Below are 14,013 nucleotides of genomic sequence, written 5' to 3' on the forward strand. Positions count from 1 at the left end.
CACCAGTGGGGAGGGGGCGGTGGGATCCCTCGTTGTTGTGGGGGGGGTCAGTTCCCCCAGGCCAGCTCTGATGCACCCACCCCAAAATCCCACCCAAAAAAGCCCATTTATTCCCCCCCGGACTCACCCCGGGCAGGCGGTGGGTGCAGATCCCACCCAGGAGAGCCTGGATTTCGGGCATCTCGTGTTTTGTCCTTTGTCCTGAGCTCAGTTTCCCAAGAATTCAACCCTTGTCACAGGTAGAAACAAATCCCAGGACTCCTCTGGGATGGCAGATCCTTCCAGGAAGGGGCCCCAGAGGTTTTTTTTCAAGCCATCGTGTCTATTTTTTTTGACAGTTAGAGCAGTCTGAAGTGTCCTCTGATGCTCAGGTGGAGTTTTGGGATGAAGAACTGGAGATTTGGGCCCTGTCTCAGGAGCAGCACCAGGTGAAGCCAATGAGAGTTCCAGGTGCTGGATGTTTCTAAATGGGTCCTTGTTTATTAACTTAATGAGCTGATGTATAAAACCTGGGGGCAGTTTGCCCCAGGGAGGAGTTTCTGGAAGAGTTTGGAAAGCAAAGAGGTCCTAGGTTGTATCAGAAGAAGCATGAGGAGCAGGTTGAGGGGGGGATTGTCTCCTTCTGCTCCAAGCTGGTGAGACCTCCTTGCAGGGCTGGGTCCAGTTCTGGAGCCCCCAGTGTCAGGAAGATATGGAGAGAGTCCAGAGGAGGCCACAGAGATGATGGGAGGGCTGGAGCAGCTCTGGAGCCAGGCTGGGAGAGTTGGGGTGTTGAGCCTGGAGAAGAGAAGGCTCCAGGGAGACCTTAGAGCACCTTCCAGTGCCTGAAGGGGCTCCAGGAAAGCTGGGGAGGGACTTGGGACAAGGGCAGGGAGGGATGGGATGAGGGGGATGGATGAAAAGTGGGAGAGGGAGATGGAGGTTGGAGATGAGGAGGGAATTCTTGGGTGTGAGGGTGGTGAGAGCCTGGCCCAGGTTGCCCAGGGAAGCTGTGGCTGCCCCATCCCTGGAAGGGTTGAAGGGCAGGCTGGATATGCTCACAGGTAACTAAAAATGACCTTTGTTTCTCTTGTAGGAGCAGAGCAGAACTGTCCCTGGGCTCCTTCCCATGCTCCACACACACCCAACCCTGGGCAGCACAGGTGGTGCATCAGAGAGAACTTGGTGCTGGAGAGATCCTGCTTTGCTTTCAGATCCTCCTCAGCAGGGTTAACCTCTCCTGCCTCTCCCCCTTGTCTGACTGATTGCTCCAAATTACCATATAGATTGAGAAAGCCAGGCCTGTGATTTCACAAGAGCTCATTTGGAGGAGACCCTCATCCAGTCCTGATCTCTGGAGCTGCTTTCCTTGGAGACCAGCCCTGCCCTCTGCCTGATGAGAAGAGCAGCTGATGTTCTCCTTGTGAAAGCACAGTGAGGTAAGAGAGTGACCTGCCCCAGCCTGTTCCTCTCCCCATTTCCCCCTTTTCTCTGCCAAATCCATTCTTCCTAAACCTGAAAAACCACTTCAGGGTCAACCACAATCCCCTGCCCCACACTGTTCCTCCTGAAACCCAAGCTGGGACAGGAGCAGGACCTGCTGCAGGAATGGCACCAGCCACCCCCCCACAGTGAATTCCCAGAGTCTTCCCCAGGCCAGCATGATAGAAGGTGCTTTGGTTTTAGGGACATGGTTTAGTGGTGGCCTTGGCACTGCTGGGTTGATGGTCTTAGAGGTCTTTTCCAACCAAACCAATTCCATTATTCTGGTTTATTCCTGTGGTTTTGTGCTTGCAGGGTAAGGCAGTGCCCTTGTCAGGGGCTTTTTCCAACCAGGGAAGCACAATTCCCAGCCTGGGTTTGAGACATAAAAACCCTGTTCCCCTTCTTTAGATCCAGGCTGAGATGCAGGAATTCAGGGTTCCTCCTGAAGGCAGGACCAGCAGCACAGGATCTCAAAGCAGGAGTGGGACCTTCAGGACTCATGGTGCTACCTTCTTGTGTCTTTAAACCACAGCAGGGACATAATCCTCCCTGTGTCACAGCTTCTAGTGTGGGAAACTTCATGTCTAGCAGCAAAGTTCAAATGGAATCTGTTGCTTTGGACCTAAAAATGGGCCAGGTGATTGTCCCCATCTCACAACAAGTCCTTCTCCACACTAGGCTCTGCTGTCTTGCCAGAGCTGAAGAGCCCCAAACTGTCCCAGTTTTGGCTGCCACACCAGGAGGTGGTTATAAAGGGAGCTGAGTCCTACCAGTGCTTCCCCAGAGCAATCCAGGCATCCACCTTGGAGCCAGGATGAGCTCTGCTCAAGCCCCAACACTGATCGTTGGGCTCTATTGAATAATTACTGTTACTCTGTAATTAGCACTTGGTGAGTTTTTTTTTGTCTCCCAGGGATGGGGGAGAAGCTTTTCTGCTGTGCCAGGGAACTGAAGGTGTCTGGGGTTGGAGAGGAGGTGGATGGGCAGCTTGGCTGCTGCTGGGCTTAACCAGGCAGGGATCAAAACACCTCCTGGAGCCACTGGTGTCACCTCCTGCTTCTGCCTCCAGCTCAGCAGACACAGTCATGGCTCAGCAGAAGTTAATCAAGGAGCAGAGGTGAGTGAGGTCTTCATTAGGCATTGATATTGAAATGAGGGGGGGGAAGGGCCCTTAATGAAATGGGGGAAGAAGGGAACTTGGAAGGAGAACAGAGCAAAAAAGGGGAAGCAGCAGTGTAGGAAAAGAGGGAACCTGACCTCTGGGGACCTGGTGGAGACACAGAAACCCAAACAAGCAACATTCTTCTTGCTTTAGCAGCAGAATTTCTCCTGAAGGGCTCACACACCCTCCTTCCCAGCAAACTGCCCAGTGTCCTGGAGCTAAATCAGTGTCTTCTTCATCCCAGACTGCCCTCAGGTCCACATGGCCCAGCTTAGGGAGGTTGGCTCTTGCTCCAGGGCCAGAGGGGACCTTTACCATGCCAAATCCTTCCTTGCACCCTGCTCCAGACAGGCTGCTACTAAGCACAGCCTTGAAGCTCCAGGAAAGGTGGCTGCACCCTCCAGAGTTGCAGGATCATTCACCTCAGCAACAGTCAGAGATGAGCCTGGGAGGGTTATCCCAGCAAGGCCATCACCTCCTTCCTGCACAGCCCAGCAGGAAGATGGTTTCCCAAGCTAAAGGCTGCCATTCATAGAATGAGTTGGGTGGGAAGGGACCTGAAAGCTCATCCAGATCCAACTCCCTGCATGGGCAGGGACACCTCCCACCAGCCCAGGTTGCTCCAAGCCCCATCCAACCTGCCCTTCAACACCCCCAGGGATGGGGCAGCCACAGCTTCCCTGGGCAGCCTGGGCCAGGCTCTCACCACCCTCCCACCCAAGAATTCCCTCCTCATCTCCAACCTCCATCTCCCTCTCCCAGTTTTCATCCATCCCCCTCATCCCATCTGTCCTGGTTTGAGCCAGGATGAAGCCATCCCTCCCTGCCCTTGTCCCAAGTCCCTCCCCAGCTTTCCTGGAGCCCCTTCAGGCACTGGAAGCTGCTCTAAGGTCTCCCTGGAGCCTTCTCTTCTCCAGGTGTAACACCTCCAACCCTCCCAGCCTCTCTCCAGAGCCGAGCTGTTCCAGCCCTCAGATAATCCCCAGGGCTCCTTTGGACCCTTTTCAACAGGTCCATGTCTCTCCTGTGCTGCTTTCCATCTCCCCTCAAGACCATCCCACCACCCTCTTCCCAACCCCATCTCAATGGAACACATTGCTGGGGAGAGGTGTGATCTTCTCCAGTGAGAGGGTGGTTTCACACTCCTCGTGCATCACCACAGGCAAGGCATCCAGAGGGCAGGTGTTGTGAGAGGGCTGGGAGACCTGAGAAACTTTGTCCAAGGACTCCTCATTGTTTTCCATCTGCAGAGCAGTGTGGGGGAGAAGCTGGGGGTAGCTGAGGGTCACCAGCTCCTTCTGATAGGTGGTGTCATGGTGGTAGGAGACCAGCTCATTGCTGAAGTTCACTGTCTCCACTGCATTGCTGGGGCAGAGGCAGCCACAGCCCAAAAGGGTTGCAAAAGCTCTCCTGAAGTCTGCATTGAAGGCGTAGATGATGGGGTTGAGGGAAGAGTTGGCCCACCCAAACCAGACAAAGATGTTGAAGACAGTCTTGCTGACACAAGGGAGCTCTCCTGGCTGATGGAGGTCAAGATCACAGAAGGGCACCATGCAGTTGAGCACAAAGAAGGGCAGCCAGCAGAAGACAAAGACCCCCATGATGATGGAGAGAGTCTTGAGGACCTTGGTCTCCTTCTTGAAGGAGTTCTTCAGGGAGGCCTCATGAGGGCAGTTGATTTTGGGGCAGTTTGGGGCACGTTCCACTGCCCTCTCCAGGGAGGAGATCCTGCGGATCTGTCGCCGGGCGATGCGGAAGATCCGGGTGTACATCCCAACCATGATGGCAACAGGGATGTAGAAGCTGATGAGAGAAGATGAGATGGCATAAGTCCTGTTGAGGCTGGAATCACAGTTCTCCTCTTCCCTGGTGGTATTAAACCGTGATTCCTGGTGGCTCTGGAGCCCACCATCCTTGTGCCACTCCAGCTGCACGGGGATGAAGGAAATCAAGAGGGACAGTAGCCAAGTCACCCCGATCATGGCAAGAGCCACGTGCTGGGTCATGTTCCTCTGGTAGCAGAACGGGTTGGAGATAGCCCAGTAACGGTCCACGCTGATGATGCACAAGTTGAGGATGGAGGCTGTGGAGCAGGTGATATCAAAAGCCACCCAAACATCACAAAAAGCCCCAAAGGGCCAGGATCCCAGCACCTGGGTGGCAGCCTTCCAGGGCATCACCAGAACAGCCACCAGGAGGTCAGAAACTGCCAAGGAGATGACAAAGAAATTGGTGACCTTCGAGCGCAAGTGTCTGAACTTGACCACGGCCACGCACACCAGGGTGTTGCCCAGAAGTGTGGAGAGGATGAGGAGGAAGAGGAAGGCAGCTGTCAGCACACGGAGGGACAGGTTGGAGTGGCCTTCCTCTGCCCAGCTCTTCCTCCTGCTGCTGTCATCCATCACATCCTGCACGTCTTCCGCGGAGGAGTAAAATCCATCCATGGGGTCCCCCCTTTATTCCAGTCCTTTGGGAGGTTCCACAACTGTCCAGCTCCCCAGCAGCCTCCAAACCCTCCCTTTACAGCTCTGCTGCCATCTCAGAAGAACCACCTAAAATCCTCCCAGCTCTCACACCCAGCCAGATCACCCAGCACCAGGAGAAGTGCTGGAAGCTCTTGCTCCTTTCCAGATGTCCTGCTGACAACCTGGTGCTTGTTTCTTTCCCCCAACCCTCTCTTTCCTCCCACCCCACTTCCCTTTCCTTGCAGCCTGCACTCACCTCCAGCACTGGAGTGAGCTGGGAGGGCTGTGCTGCAAACCTTCCTCCTCCTCTCTCAGGAGCTCTTCATCTGTTGTTGGTCCTCTACCTGCTCCAGAATCCCAGTCAATCCATTCTGGCCAGGCTGGGACTTGCTGGCAGATTCCAGAGGGAATCAGAGCTCTCTGTTCTTGCAGGTGGACCTTCTGTGCTCACAACCAGGCTGCTCTGCTGGCTGCTCTTCCCTCTGGATCTCACTGGAGTGAGATCTCTCACTGCCTGCACACCAGGTGGGTCCCTCTGCAAACCAACAAGGATGTGGAATCTGCAGCTGGCAGGGGAAGTTGCTTGGGAATTAGGTGGTAGGACTGTGGTGGGGGGGAATAATATTCAAGTGGGATTTGAATATTCAATGCAAAGCAGGATGGAAATTTCCTGTGCTTCCTCCTCCTAAATTTGCTGAGCAGACACTGGGTCCCAGCTCACACATCTGATCCCACACCAGTTGCTCCCCTCTGTCCCCAGCTGCAAAACTGGCATTTATTTTCCACTACAAAATTCCTTCAAGTCCACAGGGAAGGAAAAAAATAAACCAAGCCAACAACAAACACTACAACCTACAAACCCACCCTTGTACAAATCTGGAAGGCTTTTCTTTCTGGAAGTATCAGACAAAGCAGAGTTCTCAGTGTTTCTTTCAGAAGTTACATGTGGGACCAAAGAGGGTGTTGAACATCACTTGGTTAATTTTTTTCTTTAATCCTGAATGAACAGGAATATTTTCAGTCAAGTAGAATAAGATAGTTTGTCTTCCAAGTTCATAATTCTTTCTTTAAATCAAATTCCTAAGTAGTTCCACATTATCTATCAACTGACAGCTGAAACCAGAAGAATCAAGATGTCTTTCCCAGCACAGTACCAGCAAACAGGGGTCACCCCAAGAGGTCTCCCCCCACCACCACCATTCTTCCAAAAGCACAGGAACAGCTCTTTCCACACCAGGGCTCAGCAGAGGTGACAGCTCCAGGCTCTCACCTCCTCCTGTCCTGCCAAAGGTGGGGACACAGCCTGGGATGGGAAGGCAGCAATCAGGTACGGCAGGGCTGGAGGAACAAGCTGAGATCCCCCTCTAAAACTTCTCCTTTCCCCACCCCATGAAGCTCTCACTCCAGACTAACAAGCAAACAGCTCTGCAAGACCCTTCCCTCTTACACCACAGCTTGAGGAACCAGGTCTGACCTGGCACAATTCAGCCTTGGAAGCAAGAAGCTCCCACCCATCCCTTCATAACCTAAGCCCCTCTGTGAGGAACAGGCTCCTCTGATCAAAGACCTGCTGGACAAATCCTTCAGGACACAAGTTTCCTTGAGACCTGTTCCTGAGGAAAGCTTGGCTGGGCTAACAAAAGGTGGGAAAGAGCAGCAAAAACTTTCCAAACCCAAACTGAAAAAACAATCAGGCAGTTCAGTGTTCATCCACTCATTGCACTGACAGTTGCTGTGGTGTATCCAAATGATCTCTGCCTGTCACACCCAGCCAGTCTGTCCAGGCTCAGCTCAGATGAGGTTTAATTAACCTGACCCTCTGACCCAGGCTTTAAGCCTAGAAGGAGCAGGAACTGCCCCAGGACAACTTTCAAACAAGAGCACAATTACCCTCTTGATGACGCAGCACCAAGAAGCTTGTTCCTAAAGTCAACAGCTTTGTGACAGGTCAAAGCAACTTGTTGCCAGCATGTCACAGTATTTTCTTCTGCGGGCTTTGTTTAATTAAGCCTCATTAGTTCCGCCGTCTGCAGCCGCCTCCTGCCAAGCGCCTGAGCCAGGAGAAACAGCTAGATGGCACCAGCAGCTCGCTCGGGTCGGTGTCAGGCCAACTCTCACCAGCCCCCCTGGCTCCTCAGCAGCTTCTCACCAGCCCCCCTGGCTCCTCAGCAGCTCCTCACCAGCTTCTCACCAGTCCACCCTTGCTCCTCACCATCATTTCATCCAAGGAAAAGGAGGATCCAACTGCCTGCCCAGGACCCTGGCACTGCCATGATGCCCTGTCCTCTGTGCCCCAAAGGGCTTATTTTATTTTCTCATATTCCCTAGACTGAGCAGAAAGATTTTTCTCCAGACCTAATTTTGAAGATACCAGCAAGATGTTCTCACTCTGATGGGAGAGATTTGTCACCCAGCATTAAGTGATGGCAGAGCTGGGAGTGGGAGCTCATGGCACACTCAGGTCACACATGCTAAGCCAAAAGCATTCCAGGAACTCATTTCTGGATGTCCAAGGAAGCCTTCCTCCTCCTGAGGAGCTTAAAACCAGCTCTGCCCTGGAGACAGGCTGGGAGAGTGGGGTTGTTCAGCCTGGAGAAGAGAAGGCTCCAGGGAGACCTGAGAGCAGCTTCCAGTGCCTGAAGGGGCTCCAGGAAAGCTGGGGAGAGGCTTGGGACAAGGGCAGGGAGGGAGAGGACAAGGGGGGGTGGATTGAAACTGGGAGAGGGAGATGGAGGTTGGAGATGAGGAGGGAATTCTTTGGTGTGAGGGTGGTGAGAGCCTGGCCCAGGTTGCCCAGGGAAGCTGTGGCTGCCCCATCCCTGGGGGTGTTGAAGGGCAGGTTGGATGGGGCTTGGAGCAGCCTGGGCTGGTGGGAGGTGTCCCTGCCCATGCAGGGGTGGGACTGGATGATTTTTCAGGTCCCTTCCAACCCAAAGCATTGCATGACTTTGTCATTAAATTACTAAACAGTTGCTACATTTCCTCACACAAGCAGCTATTTTTTTCCTGAGAATCAAGTTAAGTGCTATTTTAAACAGCACTCAAAGATGATAAGATTCCAGTTTGGTGGCAATTGAGCTCTAGGTTTTTATATTTAATTTCCTCACCCAGCAAGAAGCTGCCCTCTATTTCCCTTCCCTGCTGTCTCACCAAAATATACTTAAAATTCTCTATTCAGCCATCTTGATTGCATTCCCCACTTTGCATCAAAGGAAGAAAATTACAAGCTACTTCAAATAAAGCAGAAGCTGCTTGGGTTTAACTCTTCAAAGCCTCTTCCAGACTGGCTGCTTTACAGAATTACAGGACTGTTTATTTCTAGAGAATCATGGAATGGTTTGAGTTGGAAGGGACCTGAAAGATCACCCAGATCCAACCCCCTGCATGGGCAGGGACACCTCCCACCAGCCCAGGCTGCTCCAAGCCCCATCCAACCTACCCTTCAACACCCCCAGGGTTTGGGCAGCCACAGCTTCCCTGGGCAACCTGGGCCAGGCTCTCACCACACTCAAAATTACTTTGCACTTCCAGAGAAGATTACAGGGGGAGAGAAAGACAGCAGGGGGGAAACCAGGGGCAATCAGATCCTTTGACAAAAGACCCTACTGGCTGTGGGCAAGTCCTGCACCTTCCCAGAGCTGAGCTGTAGACAGCACAGGAACAAAAAACTTCCTCCTCCCTGTCTGTCCCTGTAAAACACCACAGTAGCTTTCTGGGGATCAGGTCAGATCAAACCTCTTGCCAAGGGAAACAGGCTCCAAACAAGCTTAATTCAGCCATCTAAATATCAGAGGGAAGTAAGAGTCATTTGAGTAGTTTATACACCATGTTCCTCTGTCTACATTCATTGTCTTTAGGCAGGAAATAACAATACCAGCCCTCAGGGCTGCATGGCTTCATTAAAAGCACGAGGAGTTGGAGAACTATCCCAGAATAAGGCTGATGTTCTCTCCAGTAAAAAACAAAGGGCTCAGTTGGGAGACTTGGTGACACACCAGTTTTCGCCACGGCCACACGACTGTGTCTGAGCCTTGAAACTACACCTTTGTGGGATGCACAAAGAAGTGGAGAGATAAGACTGAAGCTGAAGCCAAGAGAAAGCAGGAAACCTTTCCAAATGGATCCAGCTGAAGGTTGTACAACCCAAAACTCAGCACAGGCTGCTTGGTAAAAACAGACATTTAAACACTGTGTTAAAACACAGTGACTGCTGGAGGGTTTGTTTTTTTTAAACAAAGACTCAGTAAGGTCTGAGTCTGGTACAGAAGTTTCTCACTTGGTTTTTTGACAAAGAAGCCCAGGAATCTGCCTGTTTTCTTTCAGCAGAGAAGCTTTATAGATGCAGAAGCACAGCTGGAACAGCATGAATATGGCAGTGATCTGTGGCACAGAGAAAAGAAAAGGAGGCACCACAAAGGACTCTGCTTCCTCCCCTCCCCTTTATTACACGTATGCAGAAAACAAGTGTTTTTTCTCCCATTTACTTCCAAAGGAAAGGAATACAGAGCTTCAAGTCATTTCACATAATTAATTCCATGTGCAGCCTGGATAAACTGTGAGCTGGCACAGCACACCTTCTCTGGCAGGAGTCTGCACCCTCAGACAAAGTGACAAAGAAGCCAGAGCCAACGCAGCACCCTGGTGACACCTCATTTCTTCCCCTGTCCTCTGGGGCAAAAGCTGGGACATCAGGAATTAACAGGACATGAGAAGTCTAGCCTTAATTTACCACTCACCCAAGCTGCATCCTCATGGCTCAAGCAGTGGAGCTTGGGATAGGAGGCAGAGTGGAAATGGATGGTGAGAGGAACACATTCCCAGTCAGGGAGAGGAGGACTGGTCATAAATCAACCCCTCCTCAGTCACTCCCCTGCCAGGCACAGGTTCTGTGTCCAGAAAACCCAGTTAACAGGACATTCCCTCTTTCCTGACATTCATTTAGTCCTGGTAGGCATCAGGCTTCCTGCTCTTCCATGTGCATGTGTGGAGTAAAAAAGGGACCTGCAAAAGATGAGGATTTCACTTCCCAGGGGTATAAGGATGGCTCTAAAAACCATCCTCAGTTGCTGCGCTTGGGTGGTTTGGCATTTAGAAACATTCCCAGGGGTTTTGGTTTGGGGCTTTCTGGTAACTTGTGGAATGGCAAGATTAAGACTGAAGGCAAAGGCAAGGCTGTTGTAGGAAACCATCCTCCCAAAGGGAAAATTCCTCCCAGAGGGAAAATGAGGCACCCCTTTCTCCTTCCACCCCAAATCCCTCTGCATGAGACCTCAAAGCTGCTCATCCTGCAGCTTCCAAGAGGTTTTGCAAGGAGGGAAGGTACCAAAAAAGAGCAAGCAGCTCCAATTTCAAGTAAGAGCAAGCAGAAACTTCTTAGATGATGATGTCTGTAAGACTCCATCACAACAGGCAGCAGCAGCAAACTCCTTCATTTCAAGATCTTTTGCAGGTCTCCCTTTTAAGGCCTTAGTATCATTACAGAAAGAGGAATTATTTTTGTCTTGTGCTTGGAATTGCTGCCCTCTAGAGCAACATCATCTCCTACAATGGAACAGTTACAGTGTCCAGCTGTCCAGGACCGTGCAAAATACAGACAGGGAGGGGTAGAACTATCACCAGGTGCTTAAGCTTGTTGCTGAGAAGGACTGTCCTTGACATAAGTTAATGTGCCAAGTGTCTGAAACAACCACACAAACAGCCAAATGTTGAGCAACTGCAAGACTTGCTGCAACTCAGGTTCTCAACATCAGCCACAGCAAAGAGGGGAGAGAAACAAAACCAAACGAGCACTGTTATGGGTAGAGTTGATCTTCACTGGGCAGGACAGAGAATTGAGTTCCCAGAAGGGAAGATTGGATGTCACCAAGTGACCAAGTCAAATTGAGACCAGTGCAGATGTTGGCACAGAGATGACAAACACCAGCTGGGGCCAGTTCCAGAGTGGATTGTCATGGCAGGAGATCCTGTTGCTGAGCAAAGTGATATCCATGAAGAACAGGGGAGCGTTGCCCCTCTCCCCAGAAGTTCTAGTCATTAGTTAAGGAACCTTAAGACAACTCTTCAAACTGCAGCAACAGGATATTGTTGGGTCTTTAGAGATTCAGTCCCAGAGCTGTTTTGGGTTCAGAGGAAGCAGAGGGAGCTTTTTGTGCCAAATCTATAAAGAAAATTGCAACAGAAAGAGGTCAGTTTTCATCAGGAAGAGGAACTAGATCAACCATGTCCATAACCAACAAGTTCAGAGCACCTCAGGGCTTCAATATGCAGCTTAATTCCCTTGGAAATGCACACTTCAGGTTTGGAATGGGATGCTGAGCATCCTCCTGCCCTGAAACTGGGGAATATAAGCTGCCCAAATAGGAAGAAAACCACACATATGGACAGTCCTGTCTAACTGTTCACTAAGAGATTCCTGAAATGAAAATTCAAGGCTATTTCCCCCTGCCCAAGACAGGTCAAAGGAAAATCAGCATGCACTGCAAGTCCATAAGCTCTGCTCACTCACTAAATAAAGACTAGTTTAGTACTAGTTTAAGCAGACATAACTAGAACAGATAATACACATAGTAAGTATTCCAGGACAGAGAAAAAGCTGCACACTTGGCAGCAACAGGGATGAAAATGCTGGTCTGCTTAACACTATTAACAGAACACACAAATAAACCACTGCCTGGCTTTGTTAAACAACAATTAGAAATAATTAATCCAAGCACTAACTCCCTCCTAGAGCCTTCAACCTGCCCTGTATCTCATGGCAAAGAGGCCAGGCTAGCTAACACAACTTGCTGACATACCTCCATCAGAAATAGAGAGCTTTTCCAACTCAGCTTCAAGCTCAGCATCAGAAATGGGTGGGTTCAGCACCTTCTGGGGTACAGGAGGCAGATCTACAGGCTCTTTAGTTGAGTCCTGGAGGAGACTGTCCAGCTCCTTCTCAAGTTCCTCAGTGTCCATCTCTGCTGACCAAAGAAAACAGTCAGTTCCCAGCAGAATTAAGTAGGACAGACTCAAGTCCATGTTTAGCAGAGATATTATTACTTCCATCCATCATTATAGTCAGAAAGTCCCTGTGCTGCTGCTAAAGGTGAAGATTCAGCCCTGATCCCAGGGAGAAGCTGTTCCTTTAGAAGCCTTGGTGGCATCTCAGGACAAGGAGACATTTCAGCAGAGACAAACAAGCAGCAGCAACACACAGGCCAGAGGAAAAAGATCATCACTTCAAAAAGAAAGCAGAAGCCACTCTGAAAATAGATTTCAATTCCACAACTCTGAACTGAAACCCATCAGCACTTCACAGACTGCAAGGGCTGGGAGATGCACAAATGCTGGTTTCCCTGCAACCCATGGTCAGAGAACTCCTTGTCACTCCTCACTCCCTCTCAAGGCACAGGTAGCAAAAGTCTTGGAATTTCAGGAAGTGCTTATGCCCCCCAAAAAAGGAGGAGGGCATTATGTCCCCATATGTGGAGAGAGTGATCATCATCATAGGATGGTCTGAGTTGGTATATGGGGGGAGAGTGAAGTGATCATCATCATAGGATGGTCTGAGTTGGAAGGGACCTTAAAGATCATCTAGTTCCAACCCCCCTGCATGGAAAGAAGAACAACAACAAAAAAAAGGATGAAAACCCCCAAAACATACCTAGACCATTGATCCCCACTCCAGCCAGAGTCTGGGCTACTTCATCTTGAGTATCACAAAGCTGAGGGGAAAAAAAAGATAGGGTTTGATATAGAATAGAAAGTCATCTTATGTCTCACTGTAGTCACCTGGGGCAAAAAGAGAAAAAAACAAAAAGCAAACAAAAAAAAAATGAAAATCAACAGAAAGGTGTTAGTGCAAAGAGACTGTTTTTTTCACTAGTGAAAGCAGTAAATGGAAGATTATTTAATCAAGTGCTACAAGACCAAGTAGCATGTTTGATGGTCAAACTTGAAACAGAATTTCATATTAAAAAAAAAATGAAAATCCCCTCAATTTGAGCTTTTTCACAGAAGTAATGAGCTTATATTGCAGCTTAGGCTACAGACAAATATATCTCAGCTATGAAATTGTACAGGCAGCCCTTCAGCTCACTAGTTGAAGTCACTGTTGAATTACAAGGAGCTGAAGTTACTTTAAAAATAATCCTCCTCCATTTTTTACAGCAGCTCGTGCAGGGATTGTTTTTTCATTTCAATGATTTCAGAATAAACTCAGCTCCTTTCCCTTACTGAATTGCAGATTATGGGTTAGACAGTTGCAAGGCACTGTTTTTATGTACATGGTTGCATCTCAGCTTCCAAAGGAGTGAGTTCTAATACATCTCACTGAACACTTTCTAGGGGAGTTGTCTGCTTGCACCATCAAAAGAACAGAAATGCAGAAATTTAATGACAAGTTGTGATTACTGGCAATAAATGCAAGATAAACCCAAACACAGCCAGTTATCTGACCACTGATGGCTGGGTGAGCTTGCTGTCCACATCTACATGGGCAGGGACACCACCCACCAGCCCAGGTTGCTCCAAGCCCCATCCAACCTGCCCTTCAACACCCCCAGGGATGGGGCAGCCACAGCTTCCCTGGGCAACCTGGGACAGAGTCTCACCACCCTCACAGGGTTGTTTATTTAGCTGTGCTCTTCTTTCAGTACCTCTTGGATCTGATCCACCAGGTTCTCTGCCTTCTCCACAGTAACATCCTTCATGGACAGTTTCAGGGCTCCCATACCAGCCTGATAGGCATGAAATACCTTTAAAAAAAAACAAAGTAAGATGCACAATGCTAAGAACAAACACAATTCAAGCAGGATCCTCTGAGAAGTATCACATACAAGAAGAAAATAGAGCCACCAGCAGGTTTATTCAGAGAAGTATCCACAAAAAAATCCTGGATAAAGGATAAAATCCCCCCAGACAGGAACTCCTGACAAGCAGGAA

The 14,013-nt window shown here is 49.9% G+C and overlaps 2 protein-coding genes across 2 annotated transcripts in view; both read right to left on the bottom strand.

Annotated features, from left to right (window-relative positions):
• Positions 1-3,708: 3,708 nt before the first annotated feature.
• On the bottom strand, positions 3,709-5,070 carry LOC104397221 (D(1) dopamine receptor-like). The gene has a single exon (XM_010007169.1). The coding sequence runs from the start codon at positions 5,068-5,070 to the stop codon at positions 3,709-3,711; it is 1,362 nt and encodes a 453-aa protein (XP_010005471.1).
• Positions 5,071-10,962: 5,892 nt separating this feature from the next.
• The window catches only part of CHMP7 (charged multivesicular body protein 7), a 7,829-nt gene continuing 4,778 nt past the window's right edge, over positions 10,963-14,013 (bottom strand). Inside the window, exons 6-9 of the mRNA XM_010007162.1 lie at positions 13,728-13,826; positions 12,734-12,794; positions 11,886-12,047; positions 10,963-11,248 (exon numbers count right to left, since the gene is read on the bottom strand). Of these exons, the coding sequence (XP_010005464.1) occupies positions 11,184-11,248; positions 11,886-12,047; positions 12,734-12,794; positions 13,728-13,826 (387 nt within the window). The 3' untranslated portion in view covers positions 10,963-11,183. The remainder of the gene's footprint in view (positions 11,249-11,885; positions 12,048-12,733; positions 12,795-13,727; positions 13,827-14,013) is intronic.

The sequence above is a fragment of the Chaetura pelagica genome, unplaced genomic scaffold, assembly GCF_000747805.2.
Source record: "Chaetura pelagica isolate M959 unplaced genomic scaffold, ChaPel_1.0 scaffold731, whole genome shotgun sequence".
NCBI lineage: Eukaryota > Metazoa > Chordata > Aves > Apodiformes > Apodidae > Chaetura > Chaetura pelagica.